Below are 24,311 nucleotides of genomic sequence, written 5' to 3' on the forward strand. Positions count from 1 at the left end.
CGACCATCCGGGCCGTTCCTCCACCAGTCGGTACAGGAACTTAAAGACACCACGATAACAAGTTACAGAGTCCACAAACAATAGTTCAAGACGCCCATTCCTGTCAACCATTCACAACTTCTTATCCCTGATATCAAGAGAAAGTTCTGCTCCCTCGTAGCTGGAAGGTTTGCGGTTTATCCGAAGCTCCACGAAATCTATTCTTTCGATTGTAGCATCTTTGATGAAGATAGAGGTCGTTCAGAGTCCGATACGGACCTCGTATTCTTTATTCACCGCGCGCAACCAATTTTTATTTTCTACCGTCTCAACGACGACATTGGAGGGCCGAATTGTTCATTTCGCAATCACAAAGGAAATGACCGGAGAAGTCTTGACGATGTAATCAATTATTTAGCTTGTGATGAATATTGATAATAGTTCTTCCCAGAAAGATGCATAGGTTGGTCCTCGACGGCGACAGCACCTATTTGCGCATGAACGAGATATTGGCCATTCCTTCGATAGGTTATTACCTACTCTCCAAATTACTATTGGTCCTAGTGCTTTACGATCAATGGAACCTCGAACAAACATGGACCGTAGACATCGAAACGACTAACATGTACACGATCCTGAAAACGGACATACTAAAGTTCCGTCCGAACTTCTTGTATGATGTTCGCAGGGGCTCAATATTGAAACTAGCATTCGCCATCCCAATCACAAATTATTTTGACGCCTACGCACTTGCTGATCACGCAACCTTGTATCAGGTCCGATGGCCTCCGCGACTCATTCCTCCAGATGCTCCGTATACCATCTCGCCGCGATGCTACTAGAAGGACAACGTGTCCTGGAGCTTACTCGCGAAGGTGAAGGGGACACTCGTTTCTTAATGTTCCCCCAGTTAACACTGCCCAAGGACCCCGAATCACGCCTATTGGAGGGATTACACGCGACCGTTTGGATCCAATCAATGTTATGATGTCAAAGGTGTGCGTCATTCAGGGAACGTGGCCTGCGGAACAACGGACATGTATCTACTCCACCGCACATTGAGGTCAACTGTCGACCCTCCTTTCAATGGGTCCGTCTGAGAAGCTTGGTATTGGAGTGAAAATAATCACCATAATTTTGGCGATCACGATCCACCTCAATGATACTTCCAACCCAGTCGAGAAATTCGTTGAGCTCGGTTTCCAGGTGGAGAATTCCTTCCTTCCTGGGGAACTTCTCGGATTCGATGGAACAAGGAGGAGGCTCTTTTATAAGGATTAAGAGCTATAACCACTTTGACGTAAAGACCTATAGTGTATTATGTATATATGTAAGTAACACTAAATCAAAACCTGACTTATTTTGAGGACGCTTGCAATAGAATAGAGTCGGAAACTCCGCCTCCTTCCATTACCAATGTCTCCTGTTGCCTAGATCTCGTGTCTGATAACGAATGTGAATCCAAGTTCATATGAACTTCCTGCGTGAAACGGCCAAAACTGATTCCGGAAATCTCGGTTTCGCGGATTGTCTGTGGCTGCAGGTAGGATTCCCGGGCAATGAAGCTGAACGAGCTATCAGTCACCTCGTCTATTACTGCTGAAAACGCCTCACTTGGAGAGAAGACATGTAGCATATACTGTTATAGCAAAACGTCAGAAAGTATTTGAGTGATAATAACGAGACTCTCACAGCCTCCCATGGGAAAACACATATATAGATGTTCAACATCGAGGCGGAAAAATACCCACTACATCGTGGTCAGAGCAATGATTTAAGGCGCGAAACGGATAAAGGCACTCACAATTCCTATGGTGATGGATGCCGCCACGCTGCGTAAGAAGTAGTAGGTGCATACCTATCGTCAATGCCAAAGGACTTACGTTGTAATCAAACCGGTCTGTGAGCTGAAAATTATGAGTTTCGTGATCATTTGGTTAGTTCTGGGCACCGAGATAGTCAATTGGAGGTTAAATCCATACTCAAATTTATCAATCACCTTCGGAATTCAGTTCTATTTCTGTGAAGAATATAGACCAGAGTGCCAGCGATAAGAACATCATCAATTGCTGAACAACCAAGGGCGACTGGGGTAGACCACTTCATCTTTATGAGTCATATCCTAATCAACGGGAGATGAACTTACAAGAACTATTGTGTAGTAAGAATAATCACTTAGTTTGAAGCTGTTTTCCGTGTTTGGGATTATCATGCTTGACAGCGCGACACTGATGAATTGGACCTACACGCAGATAGCAGTGAGAAGACCGAAAGCTATCTCGCATGGTTCAATAACGGCTCTCCACTGCAGCGTAAATTACCGAACCTTGCTCGATGACACATGACGCAATCTGATCGGAGCAATTAACCACTGCTTCCGAGGTAGCCTAATGCAGTCCGTACCAGAATGAATGACATTTTTCGGTTACCACGGAGACTCTTCTCAACTTCATGCGCGCATCAGAGAGAAGCAATGACAGTGGTACCTTGGTGACACGTACGTCTGAAAATCCTACAGATAAAAACGCCATGCACAAGGGAAGTGGTCAAGGACTGTGAAAATGACAGTGAGCTTAAGGTCGGGACGGAGAGAAGAAAAAGCACCACTTACACATATTCCAGAATACAACGCCCATTCTCTGTCGTTCCGTCAGAAAGAGCACCGATGAGTCACTGACATATGATACTAACATCGACATATGGCCAATAAAACGGGGGATATCCTTGAACACCGTCGTATGAGTGCTGGAGATCCGAGAAGTAATTACCCTAGTGGGGGTTCCAGTGGTGGCATGCGCGCATCTTTCAATAGGGACTCACATCTGAGCAGCTTGGATTAACCTGTAAAACAACGTCAGTTGTCCGTCAAGTCAAATGCAGTATTGTATACTTGAAGAGATTTACCAGATGAAGGCAACCTGTTCTGCATTGTCAGCCGGCAGTCTGTGATAAGTGATCTACATTCGTACGAGAATTTTGCTCTGTCTACTTTCTCGAGATCGAATTGTGTGTCTTCGGAAATAGATCCAGACTTGCGCAGTCAAAATGAAGAAAACTCTGTTAGCGTTCGTCAGATGGCTGTTGATACTGCTCTTGACAACACTCGCACATAGATGATATACCAAGACCGGTGATCAGGGGAGCCATGCTTCCGCCGGCGAAAGTGAACGTCGCCTGGCTCATGAAAGTAGTTGACTGATTCTATGCCAGATGATGAGATATAGTTTAGGATCAAAGGAAGGATAATAACAATACAGCAAGCTTTTGAGTTCTATCTCGCCAGCATCGCTCCTGCACCGCTAATACAGCAAAGAGATACGCTAAGCCATGGGTGGAACTTTGTAACCTATGTTTATGACAACATGTCAGCGCTTCAGCACCTGTTAGCACCACACCGCTTGACATCCATTGTATTTAAAGTATACTACTCAACGAGCGGACTTGGAGCGGACGTCCTCAGATCTAATCACTGCCAGTGACAGACTGAGTGCTACCGAACCTTGCGGAGGTCACCTAAACAGCACTATCGTGAATTCTTCATCAGACAGGGATGCCTGCTTAGTCAGAGTCGGTCTTCTGATCGACCTGAGTAGGCAAGATTGATCTATTGGGGATATTAGCTATCCGATGATGGAATGAAAATACAGTGGAACTTATGTCGAGTGACTTCGGCGCATACGATGGTAGCCTAGTTCTAGCCAATCACGACGTCGAGATGATACGGTGAAGTTATGTCCAATAGTGACGCAATCACGTGACAGCCTACTAACCTTTCCCTCCTTCAAGTTGCTGTCGCCCGGAGTCATCGTCTGGTAAATCTAAGCCCTGCAACATGAACCTCCTGCGTAAAACGTGCAAAACTGATATTGGAAATATAGATTTCGTGGACTGTCTGGCTGCAGGTATGCAATGAAGCTGAACGAACTATTAAGCTAGTCGCCTCTTTTACTACTGGTGAGGACGACTCACTTGGCGAGAAGACTTTTAGCGTAAAAATGTGATGAGTGAGTGTACACCCATCGCCAATGCCAATGGACTTACATTGTAATCAAGCCCATCTGCGAGGAGAAGGTTTCACGTTTCATGATCATTACACCTGGAGTAGATTCAGAATGGTGTATTTCACATATGTTGAAGTTCTTATGTTGATAGGTTAATGGGATCTGGGTGAATCTTGGATTTAGTGTCCAAAAATCACTCATTTTGGGTACACTCGCACAATGTTTCATCTCGGGAAGGCTTCACAGCGCCGATTTTAAATATTTAATTTGGTAGTCTTATTGAACATATGCTAATACTTGTCCTCCATCTGTTCCGAATGAAATATATGTAGAGTGGTGAGCTCTGGAGTGCATTGTGCATTCCGAATCAGGTGATAGTATTACTTTGTATCATAATGTACAGGAAAGAAGCATTGGGCTTACAAAATACTACAAAATCTACTAATATCTAAGTCTCACCGGTTTACTGATGCGCCGATGCACATCATGTCCCTCGCTGGTTCTTTTGTCCCAGCAAAGTGGCAGGATCCACTAGAACTCCTCCCTCGTAGCTTGACCGCTCTGCGCATGCACTCTGTTCGCGCGTAATTATCAGTGACACGAAGGTCAGCTAAACAGAACACCTTCAATGTCGAATTGCTAATATCGCAACGTATAGTATAATAAGCAAGTCCTGATGAGCATCACCAAAAATGTCGTTTGCCGTGCACAACGCCTGGTGATCACTGGCTATCTCAAGGCTGCCTGCTGCAGAGAATTGGCGTGCTATAGATTGGCTGAGTGCCGCGTTATTGAGCAACTGCCAGGCGTTGTCACTGTGCCGCCGCAAAATCGCTCACAGAGTCCAATAACGACACACCCTATGATAGAATGGATGTCTGACCATCAGGTTCATGCGACTGCCGATTTCAAATGCATATGTGTACACCAGTACCGCTGTATCCGCTGGCGCAAGTCGAGACCTTCATACGGAAGGTGCTGTCCCATGACCGGACGGGCGCAATTCATCCCACTTAGTGGTATATAAGTACGTCTTCATGTTGCCACAGATACCCTCGAAGCCTCGTCCAACATCCACTCAACCAATTACGACACACCGCAATGTCTGTCCATGCTAACGTAGGCTTTCACATACCGACGCATTCATCCGCCTCGTTAACTTAACATACACCTACAGGGAAGTGCATCCAAGAAAGATCTCAAGGAAGTAAACCAGTATCTGGAGAATGTAGATCCCGAAAAAGTCGAGAAGGTGTATGGTGAGGGGAAGTACATCCCTCGGCACGGCGATAGAAAGTCTCAGTCCTAAACGAACATCACTTTTCAGACGAAGTCGATGCATACGAGTGGAAAACCTCCAAAGTATGTCATTAGGGCGCAATTCATTCCACTTAGTGACATATAAGTACGTCTTCGTATTGCCACAGATACCCCCAAGCCTCGTCCAACATCCACTCAAACAATCACGACACACCGCAATGTCTGCACATGTTGACGTAGGCTTTCAATACCGACGCATTCATCCGCCTCGTTAACTTAGCATACACCTACAGGGAAGTGCATCCAAGGAAGATCTCAAGGAAGTAAACCAGCATCTGGAGAATGTAGATCCCGAAAAAGTCGAGAAGGTGTATGGTGAGGGGAGGTACATCCCTCGGCACGGCGATGGAAAGTCTCATTCCCAAACAAACATCACTTTTCAGACGAAGTCGATGCATACGAGCGGAAAACCTCCAAAGTATGTCATTAGGGCGCAATTCATCCCACTTAGTGACATATAAATACGTCTTCGTGTTGCCACAGATACCCCCAAGCCTCGTCCAACATCCACTCAAACAATCACGACACACCGCAATGTCTGTCCATGTTAACGTAGGCTTTCACATACCGACGCATTCATCCGCCTCGTTAACTTAGCATATACCTACAGGGAAGTGCATCCAAGAAAGATCTCAAGGAAGTAAAACAGTATCTGGAGAATGTAGATCCTGAAAAAGTCGAGAAGGTGTATGGTGAGGGGAAGTACATCCCTTGGCACGGCGATAGAAAGTCTCAGTCCCAAACGAACATCACTTTTCAGACGAAGTCGATGCATACGAGTGGAGAACCTCCAAAGTATGTCATTATCGTCGCGCGGAAGGGGAAGCCGGGGGCGTATGTGACATACGAGTCGTCTACTTGGAGTGACTCTGTCAAGACCATCATCGACGAGATGATCAAAGCTATCGAGGCCAAGGTCAGTTGCTCCAACTTTGTTGCAAACGCCGCAGATAACATACCTGCTATTGATAGAACGAGGATGTTAAAGGGACAATGCGATATGACGTATGCTAAGAGCGAATGGATCAGTTAGCATGTATGATGTTTTCGTGCTGTATGGAGTGTTGCCACGTACCATCTGCTATATGTACGAAAGCTTATTCGCCCATCTTCTCTTCTTCGCCATCTTGGTCATCTTCAGAGGACTGCTCCTCGAAGATGCTCAAGTCAAACACTGGCTTCTCCATAGAGCTGCGGTAGACGTTCGGACCAACAATTAATGCATGGCCCCGGGGGTCCTTTCGTACCGCACTTAATCGCCTAAATGTCTCACGTATCCATTCGGCATGATCGACCCAAGCGGTCCAGCCGCCCGCGATGATCTCATGAAACTTGAGATAATACGGCGCATGTGCGAACAACATCGCGCGACCAGTGTCATAGTCGCTATATCTATCATGGTTCTCCAGAGCAAAACGTGCACCAAAGTGCTGACGAAGGTAATACCGCCTGACCATAGCGCTCGCTCGAATAGTCAAATCAACTTGATCGTTTGCGCCACGGAAGACCTTTGGCCACTTGGAAGTGTCACCGAAGGAAGTCCAGTCATGCGGGACAGTGTTCCAACCCTCATCAGGGATCCCCTGTCTCTCACAGGGATCATCCCCGGTCGAATTCAAGTCGCCGGGGAATTTGGCGGTGAGAATGAGAGGGAGGATCTGTGCGCCGCCCCAGTCTATTAGCCCTACTATCTTCGTGTCATCGGTTGGATCAAAAAAGACGTTACGGAGTGCGAGGTCGGGATGGTGTAAGACCAAGGGCAGATAAGAAGATGGAGGAACGAAGTGAGGCGTGAGCGAGGAGAGAAGTTGGAAAAGTTCTGAAAACTTTTGAGGGGTGCATTTGGGCTCTGAGAGCGATTGAGAAAGCTGGTTCGTCTCAAGCCTGATCCAGTCCCTCATAGCGTGTAAGATCTCATGCTCCAGACGGGCTCTCCAGAGATCAGCAAGGGATTTATATGGCCCCCCCAAATTCTTCTGTGTAATGCTGAAGAGTGGTCCTACGACAAAGCTTCCTTCGTCGTTGAGGGTAATGCTGCCGATCTTGCCAAACGAGACGGGTGCCGACAAAGCAGACTGTAGCTTTGCCAGAGTTGTGGTGACGGTCAGCTGTTGCACTTCCGACATACTATCCAGGCCACGAAGGTTGTCATTGTTGTTGAGATTTTCGAGCTTTCGTCCGCGGACGATGTCCATGAGAACATATGGCGCACCGACTGGATTAGAAAACGTAATATCCCAAGCATGGACTTGTGGGACCAGAATATCTGGATATAAACCGGATGCACGGACGAACTGCATGGTGGCTATCTCAGACAGCTTTGCCTGGGGATTGAAGTCTTCGTCATCATGCACTGACACGCTAGCGGCGATCTCAGTGCCATCAGCAAAGATCAGTTTGTAGACGGTATTGTAACTGCCATTTCCGAGAAGTTGGATGGATCGGCAGGTAGGTTTCGAAAGACGTTTTGTAGCGCAATCGATGAGCCCAGAGAGATTAACCCATCGCGATTTGCGAAGAATGGAAATTTGCTGCTCAAGGTCTTCGGACATCGATTGCTGCGTGCCACGGAGACGGTTGTGATCAGTGAAGTCAAAACACTCTTAAAGACCTCACTCTACCTGGTCAAGTCCTATGTAGTGAACTACACAGGAACTACTTTCACGCTCGCAGCTTGATAGTCGACTTCGCAATATTAGCAAACTTGTCTTATGTAAGTTTGTAAACCATTTTCGTAAGATTTATCAGCACCACTTGAATTGTGGCTAAAGTGCTCACGATCTCTGCAAGTGACAGACCTTCGCGGAGGGCTACAGACAGCACTATTGTTAACTTTTTGATACAGTCTTTACTCGCTCACGATCACCAGCTACCCTAATCATGCCTCCAAAGAAGCAGAACGCACCTTCAGGGTCGAAGGTCAAGGATGACAAGGTAGATCATCATGCAGCTACATCTCAGGAAAGAATTGACCGATCAGTTACTCTACAAAGACTTTTGGCATGAAGAATGTAGACAAAGCAGTTCCATTCGTGTCCACATTTCTGACCGTTTGTACAGAAAAATAAATCTGCCAAGGTTCAGAAGCAGGTGCAGATCTTGCAGCAGCAGCAAGCTATGACTGGCAAGTCCAAGGAAGCGGTTGCAAAGGAGAAAGAAAAAGAACTACGCGAGAAAGCGAAACTCGATGAGGAGAAGCGCAGGAAGGAGGAAGCTGCTATGTTCAAGCCTGTTCAGACGCAAAAGGTGCCTTTTGGGGTCGATCCCAAAACGGTGCTTTGTGCTTTCTACAAAGCTGGAAACTGTGAGAAGGGTAACAAGTGCAAATTCAGTCACGACCTCAATGTTGGCCGCAAGGTGGAGAAGAAGAATTTGTATGATGATGGTAGAGAAGACAAGATGAAAGGTACGGTGGTCCATGACATGGATCAACTGGTCGAATATCTCATCATGTCCTTTGTCAGATACGATGGAGAACTGGGACGAAGAGAAGCTGCGGAACGTTGTCCTATCGAAACACGGCAATCCTAGAACAACAACAGATGTGCGTCGGAATGCGTCACCACTCGGACCTATACTCAACGTACGTATAGATTGTATGCAAATTTTTTATCGAGGCCATCGAGACTCAAAAGTGCGGTAATTTTGACTCTACGATTGGACTGACTTAATCACGTCCTTTCAAGGTTTGGGTGGTTCTGGGAATGCCCTAATGGCAGCGAAAAGTGCCAGTACAGGCATGCCTTGCCTCCTGGGTTTGTCCTCAAATCGGAGCGGAAGGCAGCTGAGGAGGCTGCGAAAGCCAATATCATCAGTCTGGAAGACTTCCTGGAAGTTCAGGCGAGTGCTATCGAGGAGTCATAGGGTTTCCAAAGAATCTCACGTTGCGATATCACAGCGCCACAAACTGGGATCAAATTTAACCCCAGTCACTCCAGAAACTTTCGCGAAATGGAAGAAAACCAGAATGGACAAGAAAGAAGCTGAAACGGAGGCCATGCGGAAAGCGAAAGAGACGCAACATGCGGCCGGCAAGAACTCTGGCATGAGTGGGCGAGATTTGGTACGTACTAATGAGATAATACACGAACATCCCCTATTGACTCAAGCGAACTCTAGTTCCAATACAATCCAGAATGGTTCGAAGACGACGACGAAGAAACTGAAGACTGGGATCTATCGGTATACCGTCGGGAGGAAGGCGAGTCAGAAGATGTTGCAAGGGTTGAAGACGACGTTCAAAACGTCAGGATATATGATGATGACGGAGATGGTGATTCTGATGGATCACAACCGGATGGCACGTAGAATATCATATTATGTGCTTTGCTTTACTTCAGGAAGTCATATGCATGCACCCTTGTCACTTGATCACTCCTGAGGCCCGAGTCGTGAATGTGCACATCGTACATAAGAAATGTCGGTTAATTTTGCGTGACTGCAAAGTCGCCGTCTCCCGAAGGTTGTCCGAAGACTGCAATTCTTTTAACTTTTGCCTCTTTCTCTAATTTACCTCTGCAAGTTAACTCATTTCAAACTTTCAATATTCAAAGATGTCTCGTATCCCTCTACCAACTCCACGTCCAACGGTGAAGACGAACCTTGCGCCTCCTTCTCGCTCACGCGCTCCGTCGCCGTCTAAGCCTTCTGCTAGCGCATCTTCCCCTCGCGCAAGGACAAAGTCTGTTCCCAAATCTCCGTCCAAGGCCCTCCGCAAGCCACCGCCCGTCGAAGACGAGCCACCCGTTCCAAAAACACCACTGAGCATCAAAGAAGTCATCGCTCTAAAACGAGCCGAAGCCAGGAAGGCTGTATCTACTTCTTCAGCAGGCCTCGGCACTAGCGCAAGTTTTGGTGATTTTGAGAACCTCGAAGATGCAGATCCGATCGCAGCGAAGAAGAAAGAAGAAGAGGCACCCGAATTGGGGAGGTGGTCGGTGAAAGAGACCATCGAGCGTGCTCGAAGCACAGGTGAGTGGACGCGCTCTGTGCTGGATGCGTTCCATTGATCAGACAAGGTCACTCTTGCAGGTTCCATCAATTTGTCCTCTCGCTCTCTACCATGCATTCCTTCTGCCTTGTTTGACATTCATCTGGGAGTTACTGCTGATCCATTGAGGTCGGTTCCTTCAGAGCCGCCTATATCGTCCTCCACGGATGCTTTAACTTTGTCTAAACGGGTTGGCCAACGAGAAGGTCCGGCGTGGTTTGAAGCCCAGGACTTGCATGTACTCAAAGCATGGAACAACGAAATTGTTGAAATACAGCATGAAATCTCTCTCTTTGGATCACTGAAGACGGTAGATGTAAGTGTTGACTATGTCCTCCCGTGATAGATGATGCTGACACCTTGTCCATTGCAAGTTGCATCAAAACAAGATCACTCGTCTACCTGATACCTTTGCCGACCTTACGGCATTAACTACCCTAGATCTTTCTCATAATTCCCTCACTGCTTTGCCTTCAAACATCTTCGCCTTGCCCAATCTCACGGTCATGAACCTGTCCCATAACACCCTTAGCGAGCTCTCCTTTGGTGCCCCGTTCTCTAAGTCTTCCTCACGCAATGCGCGAAATGACACCTTCAGTTCGGGGGGCTTCTTTGGTCCTGTTATCACAAGAGCCTCATCGCCATTGCCCCGCCTTTCCATCCTGGACGCGTCTCACAATAAACTCACCGCTTCCAGCATAGACCATGCCAATCTGCCTCCTTTGATATCCAAGGCTGACTTTTCTGCGAATCCTCTGGCTTCGGGAGACTCTAACCCTGCATTTATTCGAGCCCTGAGTCGCTTGGGACATCTCAAGGAGCTTCGTTGTGAAACTGCCGACATCGGGGATGATGCCTTTCCCAGCAATTTATCTACTTCGGAGGGTTATTGTTTCGCTCGGCTGCGGATCCTTGACCTGGGGGAAACTCGGGCTACTATGGAAGGCTTACAATCTGCGTTATCTGGGTTGAAGCAAGATATTACGTATGATTTTACTACTGAGGAGCCACCGGAAGGCACTCTGCGAGTGTCGGTCGGTAAAAAGGTCGTTCGGGAAGCTTGGGAGATAGAGGCGGAGAGAAGGGTGAAGAACCGTGTATCTAGGAATGCGGCAAGTACGGAAAGCGCTGGTGGACCCAGCAAAACCGACGTAAGCCAAAATAACGCGGAAGTCGTCAAGGAGACTTGGGAGATCGAGGCAGAGCAGGGTTTGTTAACGGAGGGTGGACGACGACGAGCAAGAGCGGCAGCAGCAACGTCTGCAGTAAATACTAATACTGCTGCAGTTCCGAAGCCCAGTTCTCTTATCGGACGCGGACGCCCGCCCACGCCTGTTAGCACCTCGCAATCGTTATCGACCGCAAGTCTAACCAACCCGCAATACTACCACGCTTCCACTCAAACACTCACTTTACCCCCGCTCTCAGCTCCAACAAAGTGTCATGCTCGATCATTCTCTCTAGCAACATTCTCGAATTCACCGTCCTCTCAAGGCAAAACAGATATCGCCCTGCCCACACCGTCACTCCCCCTCGCCGCCATATCAGCCCAGTCATTCGCCCAGACGCTCAAGATTCTCACCTTAAGCAACCGCAAATTTGATCTTTGCGTTTCTCTCCCAACCACCGGCGACGCCCTACTTCCAAACCTGGAGGAACTCGTTCTAGATGGGTGTGGATTCGGCGATCAAGTCTCCGTGACACGTCGAGCCGACACAGGGTCCACCACTCCTCCTCGCTCCAACGATGCACTTTTGCATTTATTAACGCGCTTTGTTCCCGAGTCTTCGAACGTTGGATCTATCTTACAACGCTCTTACATCAGCTTCACTGCAGCAAGATGTCATATCCTCCCTCATCCTAGCCGACGCCTCCAATTCCCGCAAAGGCCTCAGGCATCTCAGACTCCGCGGCAACCAGATCAACGAGCTCGACGGCTTCCAGGGCATCGCAGAGCTTTTCAGAGGTAATCGTTCGGTGCCCGATTGGAAATTGGAGGAATTAGACCTCAGAGACAATGAGGTTTCCAAGCTTCCTGCAGAACTCGGTCTTCTGCCTCTGGAAGTCTTTTTGGTGGATGGGAACTTGTGAGTACTTGGTTTCATGTGCGTGTTGCGTGGTGGTGTTTACGCGTCTGTTAGGTTCCGGATACCACAGAGGAGGGTTTGGGAGAGGGAGGGGACGAGGGGCCTTTTAAGCTGGCTGAGAGGTCGCTTGGAATAATACCCTCGCTGATGCTGACTCGTTGCATTGGTTGAAATGCGATGATATTTTCTTACTGACTTCAAAGCGCGAGACGACGGTGCAAATTTCTTATTCAGTGGCTTATTGAGAGGCCCGAGTTTGTTCAGAATTCTCTGACGGCGTAACGTGCTGAAATGTGAGACCAAGCAACATTAATACTGAATGCAGCGCGGGGTGGGTGGGGTGACCGCCATCATTGACGGAGGAAATAGCTCAAACCCGGGGCTTAAGCTTCCACCCGTGGCCCCATGTTTTGATCCACCTTCGTTCTGCTACGAGTCAACCAAAAGAAAGGACTCAATCTGTGATGAATACATCGATTGATCAACAGCACTGATCGGTATATTTACATTTATGTAAATACAAGCTTTGGGTAAATCTTATGATTGAATTCATCGTGCCAGAACTCTTTGTATACTAGAAAGCCTCGAAGTTGGAACATCTTCTCCGAACACAGCACGATGCTGTCAACTCTCCCGAACCCACCCTCCCGTCCCGCAAAAATACTTACACATCATCGATTTGGGGTGCGTCGCGGATAATTTGAAGACACATGTATGTGTAACTCAGGCATCTCAGATTCCGCGGCAACAGAATTGACGAGTTCGACGGTTTCCAGGGCATTGCAGACTCAGTTTTAGCAGAGCCGTTCGTAACCCTTCGGAAGCCCGAGGAACTCAACCTCGGACACCACGAGATTTCCAATCATTCTGCAGATCTCGGCCTTTGCCTCTGGAGGTGTTTTTGGTGGATGAGAATTTCTGAGTGCTTGGGTAAACGTTTGATGTGCAGGTGTTTACGCGTCTGTTAGGTTCCGGATACCACAGAAAGATGGTTTGGGAGAGGACGAGGGGCTTTTGAGTTGAGAAGTCCTTTGGAATGATATCCACGCTGCGATGGCGTTTTCTCGTCGACTATAAAGCGCCAGTCGACTGGGAACCGATTCAGTGACTTGTTAAGCGGTCCGAGCTTTGAGTTCGGAGTTCTCTGAGGTGTAACGCACTGAAAAACCGACCAAGTGAGCCTAGAAGCGCGTGGTATCATCTGATCAGTAGTATGTTTCAGTGCAAGCAACATTAAGATTTATTTTCAATGCAGCGCGGTAGACGGTGGGCGACGAAATTGAAGGAGGGAACCGTTGAAATGCACGCTGCCGCCTGATGCTTTAATCCACCTTCGTTTTGCGGCGGGTCAAATGGAAACGGGACATGGACAAAGAGATAACAATACGCGAGAACTAGAAAGCAAAGACACAATAGTTAAGCTCATGCTGTATGTATTTAATAACCATTGGTGATTGCAGGAGATGCGCAGCAGAGAATAAGGACGAAACGAGCGCACAAAGAGAGGGGTGGTGGCTGCGTGATACCAGTAGCAGGAGTAGGAGATGTTGGGGACATCGAGGCGGCGGTAGGTTGAGTTTGTGATGACGACGTTTAGGCTTGGCCTCGTGCTGGTTGCGTATTGTCTCGTTTCGGCCTCCGAGAAACGGTCGGCGGCTGCAAAGGAATGACCGAGTCACGAGGATTGGAAACGCGCGGGAAGGAAGACATACCTTTGAGTCCCGCTTGTCGGTGTTGGTGTGAGAGCGGCGGAAGAGCGATGAAAGGCCGTCGAGGAGCACGCGTGGACTCCAGCGACGGCGGTGGGGGGCAGGCGTCGCGGAGGACTGTGTACACAGAGGTCAGAAGAGAACAGGGTAAAAAAACGCTGACGACGGACATCTCGGGGGTCATCTGGCAGTAGTGGATGAGGTGGATGTGACGTAGCATCACCCTAGAATATTAAAGTCGATCTTAAAATGAACGAAAATGTTGGAGAAGATGACACGCACGTCTATCACCTGCGAGTGGGTGGGAGATTAGTGTAGTCTAGAGCCATAATATTTATACTCACAGGTAGGAGGTGATCAAGGCCAGCTTGATTGAGGATGGCATGGGTATCCCACACGTAAGCGTTACTGTCGTCGCAACCAGTGACTAGCAGCCTTGCATCAGCTGAAAAGGCAGCGCAGGGTACGATATTTTGGTGCTGTAGTGGTGGACCGACTTGGAGGTTTGTGTCTAGATTCCATAGACATAAGGTTTTATCGCGTGATGCACTAGCAAGGATACGGTTATTGCGTGACAAGGATATGGCGTTGATATTGCTTTTGTGACCCTCGAGGATGGCGATCTGATTCCATGTGGCAGTGTCGAATATCCTAATAGAGCGATATGAGCCGGAGATAAGCTTGTTATTATCCGAGGTCCAAGCCAAACTGTGAACTGTAAAAGGTTGTTTGAGTGTTTGAACCAGTTCGGCTGTCTTGGTGTCCCAGATTTTTACTGATTCCTGCAAGTTGTATCCGCTCGTAGCAATTTTTGTTGAGTCTGGCGAATAAATGACCGCCAATACTGACTCGTGTCCCGTCTTGATTGCGCCTACAATCGGGTTTCCACTTCCCAATGCATCCCATTCTCTTGCCGTCCCGTCTCTTGATCCGCTCATCACCCGCTCACCATCTCCACTCCAGCACACTGACTGCACACCCTCAGTATGCCCCGTCCATCTCCTAACCACTTTCCCCATCTCCACGTCCCATAACCTCACTATCCCATCATCGCTTCCACTTGCAACTGTCTTGCCGTTTGGTGACAATGCTATAGCGTACATTGCTGTATCCCCGTCTTGCCACTCGTTCCCGATCTGTCCCCCGCTCTCCATGTCCCATAGTCGCAGTGTGCCGTCTAACGAACATGTCATCGTGCGCTGTTCCCCAGGCAGGTGCACAACACCTCGTATACAGTGCGTATGGCCTCGCATAGTTTGTCGGGGCGTGACCCCTGTCGTCTCAGGCTCTTTCTCCGGAAAAGACATAGTTGGCGCTCGCAGTGTCAACCGCACCAGATAACATACATACTACGATGATAGGTCTTCTGCTTATCTATCTAGCAAAGTCTGTGTGGGAATTCACGGTGGTACTTGCTAAAGCTTAACACTTACTCAGATATTTCAATCACCAATGCGAGGGCATGGCGTGGCCGGTTTTGACCCGGTCCGTATCTACAAGGATCATGCAAATTCAAATCAGGACTGATGATCATGCAGTGTGTGCTACGCGCCTCGATACCACCCGGAAACCTAACTCCGTTCAGCATCCTCCTACAAATTACTCTCTGTTGCACTTGTTGCCTTTGTGACCGGTTTCGCACGCACTGCTCTATGTGCTTCTATACGTGAATGGATGGATGACCTGGCACCCAGGTGTGGAGTTGCCAGTAGTGTTCCTAAGCTGAGATAGACTTTGCGTTTCGTAAAGCGCTTGCGTCAGAGTGCGTGCTATTGTAAGTCTGCTACATGTTGTAGTGACAAGGCTGCGAGTTCGAAGGCCGTGTGAGATAGGGTGACGATTCTCTGTAGAACTACTACATAAAATTGTACTTTTTATAAGGTAGGGCTCTTGCAAAACCGACCAATATCACATGACATTTGTGATGAAAGCGTGACAAAACACAGTTAGGATGATAACACGAGAGATTTATGCAGGAGAGAAAATCTGAGACCAGTGGAATCATAGAGCAGGCTATCTAGCATAGTTCACAGGAAGCAGAATTGTAAAAAAGTGGATGTAGAGCTAACCATGGACAATATATATATATACGGCATACTTTAGGCAGAGTTTGTCACCGCCACCATTGGCCGGCCGTTACGTTTCTACCGCCGCATCAGTGGGCCCCACGAAGCAAGAGGGTCCGTGCAAGTATTGCAAACCTTCGGCACACACGTCGAGGCTTAAATCAACTTGGATATGAGGTCAACAAAGACTCAGAGAATGTATGTTTGTGACTACCTTTTCATGGTTCAATGTTTGCAGATCTGACTGCAGAATGACTCCATGTTCAGATTTCATTAATGTCCCGAGTTATGACGCTCCAAACCCCACTTTAATAAACTGCACGACACACAACATCGAGTGTGCGATACACAACCGAATGTGCGATACGATATCGAGTGCGCGATACACAACATCGATTGCGTGACACACAACGACCAAATGCGCGATACAGGGCACCAAAGTGCCACACAGCCTACAAGTGTCGTGTTTATGACATCAAGGACATTGTGAGATACTAACAGTCACGGTGTATAATGGGTGTAAGATTAAGGTAGTGTATCATAGCAGGAGGATTTTGGTCAGGTAGCAGGTCAGGGTAGCAAGGTATAGATAGACAAGGGAAGCTTCGAGATTAAAAGGATACTAAGTAGATAGCAGTAGGGCACAGAGTGTTAGACGGCAATATTCACATCACCTATAAAATAATCTTCAGACCAAGGATTAATACGAGGAGGGGCAGATGGACTATCAGGGTTGAGGACACCATGCAAGAAGATATCAGATGGTCAGGGCTCTACAAAGTCAAGTGGCTTGGAGACAGGATGAAGAAGGAATTGTCTAGATAGTAAATCAGCGGTGCTGAAATTTGATGCCTGATGGCTTGACCCAGCCTGCGCGCTGAAAAAAGAGCCGGAGGGGAGGGTGTCCTTTCACACCGGGGTCTCTGGCACTAGAGACAACTGTCGAATAACATTGGGAAGTTCATCGATGTCTGCATTGGAGCTTTCTAGAAAAACTAAATTGTGAGTGAGTGAGCGAGAGAGAAAAAGTTTAAAGATGAACGAATGTTTGTTAGGCTGTGAGGCTGTGTAAAAAACACTCCGTGCTTGGAAATATGACACTAGTAAGTCCTCCTGCTTCACTGTGATGCCTGCTAGAACAATGAGTGAGTGACAGGACAACTTGTGAAATATTACACACCTTTCATTTTTTTGGCAGAAGGTTTGGATTCCGTGTCGGAGACAATCTCAACAGATGATTCTCGTCCACGTTTGAGCTTCGCAGCGGCTAGCAAACGAGAGATAGATATGAACCAAATAATTGACCGATATTAGATAAACTTACCTGCATGTGTTAATATTGTTGGTTTTGGCTCCTCGAAACTTGAAGCATCGTTGGAATCAAAAAATATCCCATCATCCCCCGTCTCTTGATATTCAGGATCCCACGATGCATATATATGTTCTGGAATTCCTCTCCACAATGCTGAAGACACGGAAATTAGCCTATCAAGAAATTGTAGGACATAGAGCTTCTTACCTATGATGATGTTGGCATCTTTCACAGGGCACTTGGGTCTGCCTCGGAATCGTGCAAGATCGCTGCCGGTGGGCTTGTCGACATTTACGACCTCATATCGAAGCCTCTCCTTGCTTATTAAAACCCATGGGCAAGAAGGTATGCCAATTCCTTTCCCCTTTTCTTTTGAATTGACATATTCAAATGCCAATGGAAACACTTCATTTTGCAGGTACTGATGAACCTCATCATGAGTCCACATTCAATTGAACGAAAATTTGTTAGCGGTCTCGATATGTGCACATCAACGACATTCCATGTTGTGCAACTGTGTCCGTGATGGTGGACTCGTGCTCTTGAGATTACCGTCGTCCTTCAACATATTCTGTTAGTTTTTTCTCATGTAAAAAAAGAGAGAGATATTCACGTCAAGGCAATTCACCAAAAGAAGCCATGATGCAACCTTCGCGATTTTATCCCCATCTACATCAAATTGACTTGATGATGCAGCCCTTGCCCTACTACTAGGAACCCGACGAGATTGCAACTGCTCCGAGTCTGACTTGTAAGTATCATGATCATGTATAATGTGCTTCGCACCTTATTGACCTTGCTGTTTTGTAAGTGTACACCAGCCCTGAAGCCTTTCATGACTTCATCTCTGACTACCGAGGCTTGCTCAACATCCATCACCTGGTCAAGTACGTTTTTGGATGAGGTAGCAGTTGGCAAGGATCTTGCTGCAGACCCCAAGCTGGTTTTTTGCTTGAATATGTTGACCAACCTGTTTTTTCCGGACAGTTCTGTGCCATCTTGCCTTCGAGGTGCACCTTGCAAAGTGGAATTTAGTGCCTCGGGATGTTTGCTAAACCCGTGCTGGCATTCTCGGCAGTAGTAAGGAGCATCGGGGTTGGAGGGTGGGGTGAAGCACTCACAGGTGCAGGCTTGCCCTCCTTCATGAAAGTCTCGGCAGTACTTTTCATGGCGGTCGGACATAGCAATGTATGAGATGAAGTGGAGATGGCTCGGAAGAACAAATAGATGTGCTTTATGGAAGAATTTTGTCTTGGTTATTGACTGTAAGTCTCTAGCCAAATTTTAAGCATATTTTTGAGCATATTTCATGTACTACGTTTAGCTAAAAGTATCTTTCAGTTTCAAACAAAGATAATGCTGACAATCCTTGACACCAGAGTGTTGCACGAGCTTCCCAGACAGAGTCACTTAATGATACTATGATAGACTTTGTTCCACGTCTCCCAAATTGTAAGACTTCGACCATGGCTGCATCCTCGTCACCTTGCTCATCAGGTAATAAGCCATAACCTTCAGGTATGATGCCCTCGTCAACTATTTGCTCGACTGTTGAAAAAAAAAGGTTCTCATCATCCTGGGTCACGAAGGGACTTTTCTTTCCGGGCACTTCAATCGCAGCATGGTGAACATTCTGTTCCTGATCTTCTTCTATCTGTGAGACAAGCTGATCCTCCAAATTAGTGTCTTCGTCGTCAGGATGGCCAGCACCAGTCTGTCCATGACAACAAGTCTGTTCTTGCCCATGAGTGCCATAGTATCGTTCAATTGTGTCTGGGTGAACTCCTTCACAATTGTCTCGGTAAATGCCAAGTGTTGCCTGGCTTATCAGTCGCAGATCCTGTGATAAATGCTGTGTCAGTGTTCACAATTTTGACTCGATCACTACCTACTTGTGGGCTCTTATTGTTCATTGATGGGCCAGCGATTGGATGAAGATTCCATTCTTCTCGAAAGCTCTTACAGTCATCGTTGATAGCATCCAAGAATAGACCTTGGAGGAGCCACAAATGACCCGTTTTCTCAATATTGAGGCCATGCAATCTCTCCAAGTGACTGAAGAATGCCCTCCAACGTCTCACGAACTGGGTTCCTACTTCAACCCAGAGGCGCTCTATCCTTGAGTTTCGAGTAGACCTGCAGTACTTGTGTGAGCACGACACCCAATCAGTCATTTGACAATACGAAGGCTTACGATCCCCACATAAAAGAGCCACGATTTGGGCCATTTCGCATGACCATATAAGTAGCAACATCAATATTTTCACCACCACGATCACCTCGCATACGTGATGGCATACCATACTCCTCTTGAGCTTCAAGAAATAAATCGAGAACTGTTGCGGTGTGGGGAATTCCCCCACTGTAGGTGTAAAACCCCGTCCTTTCCGCATCGTCTCACATCAGTTCCGCGTATTCCGCACATTCCGCGTTTCCCGCGCATCGTCCGATGGGTTCCGCATTCCCGCGCATCCTTCGGAACCCGCCCGCACTATCTGATATTCCCGTGCATCGTCGGACAACCTTCACATGTCCTGTCCCCATCCTTCCAGGTCCATTGGTATGCTGTATCCCTCTTCCCGCTGTTCCTAACGTTATCCAGATCAAACTGACACATGCCCTTATGGCACGGACCCCTATTCCGGAGTATTGCGCCCATGTGCACTGCCTGCCTTCACTTCCGCTTCCTGAGAGACTTACTACCTGTACCTCAGTGTTCCTTAAAAATAATCTTCCCTTTAAGTAGTGGTACTCAGGGCTTGGGGGTATTTTATTGAATCCCATCTTTTACCTTCCCACTTTTCCTTCACCTTACTAGAGGATCGCTTTGACTTATGCCCACTATCAATCTAACCTTGTGATACACTTCCTTCGACTTCACCTGCGAGTTCCGACGAATCAGTACGTTCCGCGCTTTATCTGTTTGAGTTCCGTTTCATTCCTTTCCATTCCGCTTGAGTTCCGCTTGGGTTCCGCTTGTTCCGTGCGAGTTCCGCTTGTTCCGCTTGTTCCGCATTTTTGCGGATCCTCATCCTACCTGCGGGAGGGTTGATTAGGGTCGTTTAGACAGAGACTAGTACTCCCCAGTAGCAATCCCCTTAAGGGTCGAATGCACTTGTTCCCAAGCAAGGCAGCAGGCAGCAAAGACCCAACTGTGTAGTAGATTGACTTCTCTCCGCTGCACTTGTTGTACCCACAGCGGCACAATTATTTGTGCTTGCTCGCAGTGCAACTACCTGGACAGGCATTAGTTGGCAACAATTTCTGAATGACAGTTACATACTGTTCTGCAGTAGCCGTCAATGAATCCATGAACAACAACCCCCCACCGGATCAGTTTATGGTGCCCGTCCAAATGCCAGAGAGCATTGGAACATTTTACTCTATATTTCCATCTTCGAATAATTTGTTGGCGTTGGAAGTGGCGTCCAATTCTGTCAACTCGTCGTAGCGATTGCCATATTCGCCTATGCTGCACACGAACACCTTGTTGGCGAAGAAAGCCAACAAGGTACCGAAAACCGGACTCTGGTCTACGACACTTGAATAGCTTCACCAGGGCATCAAGGTCACAGTCACGAAGGTTGGAATAGCACCTTTCAATGCTGTGTTGACGCATGTAGCGCTGTAGTGTTTCCGGATGAACATCAAGGATCTTCGCAAGCTCGACATGACTGATTTGATGTTGAGAAGAGGTGGCCTCCCTCAAGAATTCAAGATCTATGATTTTTTTAGGCCGTCCTCGTTTCCCAGTGATTTCGATTCTGGTTAATTCCAGTATATCAACATTATGCTCCTCTCTGTAAATATCCTGTCTTAGTATCCATACATCTATCAAAAATTTGACTCACTGTTCATTTACAGTTTTTCCTAGGTGTTCCAGATTTGAAACTGCACAACCAAGTAGTGTGGCTACATTAGCTAGCCATTCGACAGGGAGAGACTCCAGATTGTCATCTGAGTCAATGTCTGGTACAAGTGCTTCGAGGATTGGAAGTGCATTTGACAAGATAGATCCACGTGGAATGCAATACGGGTAGGGTCAGCTCCATCTGCTCGAAGAACTCAGATGGCATGATCATAAGTGCATTGGACACTCTCATAGGCAGCTTGGATTTCTGCAGACCAATTTTTTGTTTCAGGGAGAAGTGGGAGTGACAATGGCACCAAAGGACCAGCGTCCATTATTCGACGTGAGTTAGAAAGCTATAGATTGTTCAAAAGTTCTGCTGGCATAATTCTCACTGGTGACGTGTTTTGGGTCCGATGCATTACTTTCTGTGACCGGTTTTATTACTAACACCTCACTCTTCCTCTAAGCCATTCTTCGTGTTCACGCAATATTCTACTCAACAATTGACTTGTCCGACCGGCGATTCAAGTTCAATGCCTGCTCAACGCCATCAAATGTTCTACTTCTCAGATGGCACCCACATCTTCCGGGTTTGTGCATCACTTGACGGATCATAGCCTTATGGTGGACTAACCTGAATGTACTAATAGGCAGGAGACTCGCTCTTCAAGGTGCATGCAAGCATCCTTGGGGATAAATCACTTGGGTTTAGGGATATGTTTGCTGCAAGCCAGGACACCCAATTTGAAGAGGTCGACGGTAGCACTGACGACAAACCCATATTTGTACCGTCGCAAGTAAGCGAAAATGCTTTCGAATTGTTTCTTTCTGTCTGTTACAACAAGCGAGCCTGAGTTTGTTTCATAATGAGCTCACATCTGATACCATGCAGATGGAGGCCTGATGCCCTCAAGATACCTAACGACACTGTCATTCAACTACTGGAGCTGAGCGACATGTATCTTTGCAAAGATGCTCGTGACTATGCTGTTCACAATCTCCAGCGCAACTGCTACTCACTCAAATCGACACGACTTATTTCACTCGCTTTGAAGTACAACATCAAAGACTTCTTGCCGCATGCTTTCGAGCGCCTCGTTTCAGCTCGCATCAATGACATATCCGATGATGAATGTCATGCTGTTGGGCCCGTTGTGTGGAACACGATGTTCAAGGTCAAGGAACGTCTGGATGTACACCGTCGGATTATTGCATGTGAAGCCTGTCACGAATCCCAAATATGAACCATTTTTCATTTCTCGGTTTTCCTTCGGCTACTTCTAGTACCCGAGCCGGTCACGTGACTCCTCGTCATAGGTCACCCATTGCTTCTCCAATTGGCTCCCCTACTCCACAGACTAGAACAATCTCGCTTCCCAAAGAAGAACCGGTCGGAGCTTGGGTTTCTATTTAGTAACCGTCTTACTCAGTTGCTTATATATCATGATGTCATACTTACTCATCCGCAGTATCGTACGACTCTTTTCTCATTGGCTGATTTCTTTCGTACCCAGATATCTCCGACTCAATGTTATGTATAAGAGTAGGGTAGTTAGTGTAAGAGCTCCTTAGACTTAACCTCTTCATTTCTACTGTTGTAGTAGCCTAGACGTTCAACGCTCAATCCAATCCTGTTACTCATCGTCATCTCTGACCGAGTCCTAGTGGTCATGAACTCTCCTTCAACATTATTGTTGGACATGGGTCATAACATTAGGTTAAGTCTACTTTACCACTCCGACTTGAACTTTGTCTTGGACATCACCGTTCTCGACGAACTTTGCCGTGCTGTTCTGCTTGAGAATATTCTCGCGGATCACATTTTTTGTCAACTCATTATTTCCCCGACGTGTTTCAGTATCTCAGTTTCTTTACGTTAGTCTTAAGTAGAAGTCAACCAGGCCCTCGTCTTACTACGAGCCGCCAGTTGATAAGGATCAGCGACTTTAGGTCCTGTTTCCGTACGTCTACAGTTCGGCCCAAAACCCTGCCAACTGTACGCTACTATAGTTGCTTTCTTACGTAACAGAACGGCACTCGCGGGTCTTACAACCCTAGTACAATTACCTAAGAACCTAGGGTGCTGAAAGCAGACCCAAAGTTCACCACGTCTTCGCAAACTCCTCTCGAGTTCATTTAGGTTGACGAACCGCTACCAAAGCGCTGTATTCGCACCTTTGTTATCATGGCCCCGCCATACAGATCCCGCCTAGTCGCGGCCAGGGAAGCGCTCCTCCACACTATTTCCTGTTCAGATTCTTCTTGCAGATTCTTCCATGTCCGAGAATCTAGGAGAGCCTGGGATGCATGTTTCCGAGGATATGGAAGTGACAGACGCTCCCCCAGCTGTACCAAGAGTAGCAACTCCACCAAGGGGAGTGATCCACTCTCCGGCCCCGCAAGGATGGAGAAACCCATTAAGCCCATTACCACCTGCAGGATCATCCACCACCCCAATCGCAGGCCCTTCTGCACCCTTTGGCATCTCCGGGCCCGGGTCGAGTATCATCACCCATCAGGACATTTCACACGCAATCAATGCCGTCGTCGAAACAGAAAGAGAGTACACCAGGCAGTTTATAACCCGTCTGCAGAAGGAGGTCGATGAACTGCAAGCAGGCCTGGTGCATGCGGACGACAAGATCGACTTCCTGAAGAAAAGGGTGAGGGATCTGGAGGAATCCTTGAGGAACGCAGAAGACAGGGTCATGCTTTTGGAGACCTCGCCTACAACGAAGATCCCAGGCGCTATATCTGGGACTTCAGGCTCTGATTTAAAAATGGCGAAACCCGTGGACTTCACAGGAGATAAAAACTCCATTGACGTTGACACCTTCCTCACCCAACTCGAAATCTACTTTACAGGTTACCCAGGAGCAACCGAGCAGCAGAAATGCACATGTCTCGTGTCCTTCTGCCGAGGAGTCACAGCCAAGTGGGCAGAGAGTATTACCCCTATGGCGCTCAGCGGTCGGCCCGGGTCCTATAACAGCA

The 24,311-nt window shown here is 47.5% G+C and overlaps 9 protein-coding genes across 9 annotated transcripts; 4 read left to right on the forward strand and 5 right to left on the reverse strand.

Annotated features, from left to right (window-relative positions):
* Positions 1-1,152: 1,152 nt before the first annotated feature.
* EDB91DRAFT_215278 (uncharacterized protein) lies at positions 1,153-2,261 on the reverse strand. Its single transcript, XM_041326479.1, has 8 exons — positions 2,155-2,261; positions 1,979-2,101; positions 1,863-1,922; positions 1,784-1,811; positions 1,672-1,729; positions 1,594-1,618; positions 1,337-1,544; positions 1,153-1,287 (listed from the first exon to the last, which is right to left on the reverse strand). The coding sequence occupies exons 2-7, from the start codon at positions 2,083-2,085 to the stop codon at positions 1,337-1,339; spliced, it is 486 nt and encodes a 161-aa protein (XP_041169575.1). The 5' UTR covers positions 2,086-2,101; positions 2,155-2,261; the 3' UTR covers positions 1,153-1,287.
* A 2,141-nt stretch (positions 2,262-4,402) lies between these two features.
* EDB91DRAFT_215431 (uncharacterized protein) lies at positions 4,403-6,356 on the forward strand. Its single transcript, XM_041326480.1, has 8 exons — positions 4,403-4,585; positions 4,639-4,955; positions 5,009-5,099; positions 5,163-5,239; positions 5,308-5,342; positions 5,408-5,476; positions 5,911-6,216; positions 6,273-6,356. The coding sequence occupies exons 2-8, from the start codon at positions 4,874-4,876 to the stop codon at positions 6,312-6,314; spliced, it is 702 nt and encodes a 233-aa protein (XP_041169576.1). The 5' UTR covers positions 4,403-4,585; positions 4,639-4,873; the 3' UTR covers positions 6,315-6,356.
* A 9-nt stretch (positions 6,357-6,365) lies between these two features.
* Positions 6,366-8,201, reverse strand: EDB91DRAFT_215529 (kinase-like domain-containing protein). The gene is made up of 3 exons (XM_041326481.1): positions 8,079-8,201; positions 7,922-8,008; positions 6,366-7,858 (listed from the first exon to the last, which is right to left on the reverse strand). The coding sequence occupies exon 3, from the start codon at positions 7,850-7,852 to the stop codon at positions 6,398-6,400; it is 1,455 nt and encodes a 484-aa protein (XP_041169577.1). The 5' UTR covers positions 7,853-7,858; positions 7,922-8,008; positions 8,079-8,201; the 3' UTR covers positions 6,366-6,397.
* EDB91DRAFT_1175018 (uncharacterized protein) lies at positions 8,079-9,674 on the forward strand. The gene is made up of 8 exons (XM_041320348.1): positions 8,079-8,234; positions 8,294-8,311; positions 8,361-8,706; positions 8,765-8,844; positions 8,894-8,934; positions 8,987-9,140; positions 9,199-9,363; positions 9,420-9,674. The coding sequence occupies exons 1-8, from the start codon at positions 8,181-8,183 to the stop codon at positions 9,606-9,608; spliced, it is 1,047 nt and encodes a 348-aa protein (XP_041169578.1). The 5' UTR covers positions 8,079-8,180; the 3' UTR covers positions 9,609-9,674.
* Positions 9,675-9,712: 38 nt separating this feature from the next.
* On the forward strand, positions 9,713-12,579 carry EDB91DRAFT_1175022 (uncharacterized protein). Its single transcript, XM_041320349.1, has 5 exons — positions 9,713-10,271; positions 10,332-10,606; positions 10,665-12,065; positions 12,127-12,377; positions 12,432-12,579. Exons 1-5 carry the CDS (start codon positions 9,854-9,856, stop codon positions 12,511-12,513), a joined length of 2,427 nt encoding a protein of 808 aa, XP_041169579.1. The 5' UTR covers positions 9,713-9,853; the 3' UTR covers positions 12,514-12,579.
* Positions 12,580-17,660: 5,081 nt separating this feature from the next.
* EDB91DRAFT_1011554 (uncharacterized protein) lies at positions 17,661-17,909 on the reverse strand (the record flags this gene model as incomplete). Its single annotated transcript, XM_041312424.1, has 1 exon — positions 17,661-17,909. A coding segment is annotated over one exon (249 nt), but the record flags the coding sequence as incomplete, so codon positions are not given.
* An 879-nt stretch (positions 17,910-18,788) lies between these two features.
* Positions 18,789-19,638, reverse strand: EDB91DRAFT_1063988 (uncharacterized protein; the record flags this gene model as incomplete). Its single annotated transcript, XM_041314649.1, has 2 exons — positions 18,789-19,304; positions 19,357-19,638. 2 exons carry the CDS (start codon positions 19,636-19,638, stop codon positions 18,789-18,791), a joined length of 798 nt encoding a protein of 265 aa, XP_041169581.1.
* Positions 19,639-20,930: 1,292 nt separating this feature from the next.
* On the reverse strand, positions 20,931-21,134 carry EDB91DRAFT_1012678 (uncharacterized protein; the record flags this gene model as incomplete). Its single annotated transcript, XM_041312444.1, has 1 exon — positions 20,931-21,134. A coding segment is annotated over one exon (204 nt), but the record flags the coding sequence as incomplete, so codon positions are not given.
* A 716-nt stretch (positions 21,135-21,850) lies between these two features.
* On the forward strand, positions 21,851-22,561 carry EDB91DRAFT_1256169 (uncharacterized protein; the record flags this gene model as incomplete). The annotated part of the gene is made up of 3 exons (XM_041324114.1): positions 21,851-21,907; positions 21,968-22,114; positions 22,232-22,561. The coding sequence occupies 3 exons, from the start codon at positions 21,851-21,853 to the stop codon at positions 22,559-22,561; spliced, it is 534 nt and encodes a 177-aa protein (XP_041169583.1).
* Between the last annotated feature and the right edge of the window lie 1,750 nt (positions 22,562-24,311).

The sequence above is a fragment of the Suillus paluster genome (genome assembly GCF_016628075.1).
Source record: "Suillus paluster strain FC165 chromosome Unknown EDB91scaffold_175, whole genome shotgun sequence".
Taxonomy (NCBI): domain Eukaryota; kingdom Fungi; phylum Basidiomycota; class Agaricomycetes; order Boletales; family Suillaceae; genus Suillus; species Suillus paluster.

Excerpts from the sequence above, each read along its gene's own strand:
- EDB91DRAFT_215278 (XM_041326479.1), bottom strand. The coding sequence starts at position 2,085 with ATGAAGTGGTCTACCCCAGTCGCCCTTGGTTGTTCAGCAATTGATGAT. Across the intron at positions 1,812-1,862 it reads CAGACCGGTTTGATTACAAC|CGTGGCGGCATCCATCACCA; the intron begins GTAAGTCCTTTG and ends CTTCTTACGCAG. Across the intron at positions 1,545-1,593 it reads GCTACATGTCTTCTCTCCAA|CTTCATTGCCCGGGAATCCT; the intron begins GTGAGGCGTTTT and ends TAGCTCGTTCAG.
- EDB91DRAFT_215431 (XM_041326480.1), top strand. The coding sequence starts at position 4,874 with ATGCGACTGCCGATTTCAAATGCATATGTGTACACCAGTACCGCTGTA. Across the intron at positions 4,956-5,008 it reads TCGAGACCTTCATACGGAAG|TACGTCTTCATGTTGCCACA; the intron begins GTGCTGTCCCAT and ends GTGGTATATAAG. Across the intron at positions 5,100-5,162 it reads CAATGTCTGTCCATGCTAAC|TGCATCCAAGAAAGATCTCA; the intron begins GTAGGCTTTCAC and ends CCTACAGGGAAG.
- EDB91DRAFT_215529 (XM_041326481.1), bottom strand. The coding sequence starts at position 7,852 with ATGTCCGAAGACCTTGAGCAGCAAATTTCCATTCTTCGCAAATCGCGA.
- EDB91DRAFT_1175018 (XM_041320348.1), top strand. The coding sequence starts at position 8,181 with ATGCCTCCAAAGAAGCAGAACGCACCTTCAGGGTCGAAGGTCAAGGAT. Across the intron at positions 8,845-8,893 it reads ATCCTAGAACAACAACAGAT|ATTGTATGCAAATTTTTTAT; the intron begins GTGCGTCGGAAT and ends ACGTACGTATAG. Across the intron at positions 9,364-9,419 it reads GCATGAGTGGGCGAGATTTG|TTCCAATACAATCCAGAATG; the intron begins GTACGTACTAAT and ends AGCGAACTCTAG.
- EDB91DRAFT_1175022 (XM_041320349.1), top strand. The coding sequence starts at position 9,854 with ATGTCTCGTATCCCTCTACCAACTCCACGTCCAACGGTGAAGACGAAC. Across the intron at positions 10,272-10,331 it reads CGAGCGTGCTCGAAGCACAG|GTTCCATCAATTTGTCCTCT; the intron begins GTGAGTGGACGC and ends TCACTCTTGCAG. Across the intron at positions 10,607-10,664 it reads GATCACTGAAGACGGTAGAT|TTGCATCAAAACAAGATCAC; the intron begins GTAAGTGTTGAC and ends GTCCATTGCAAG.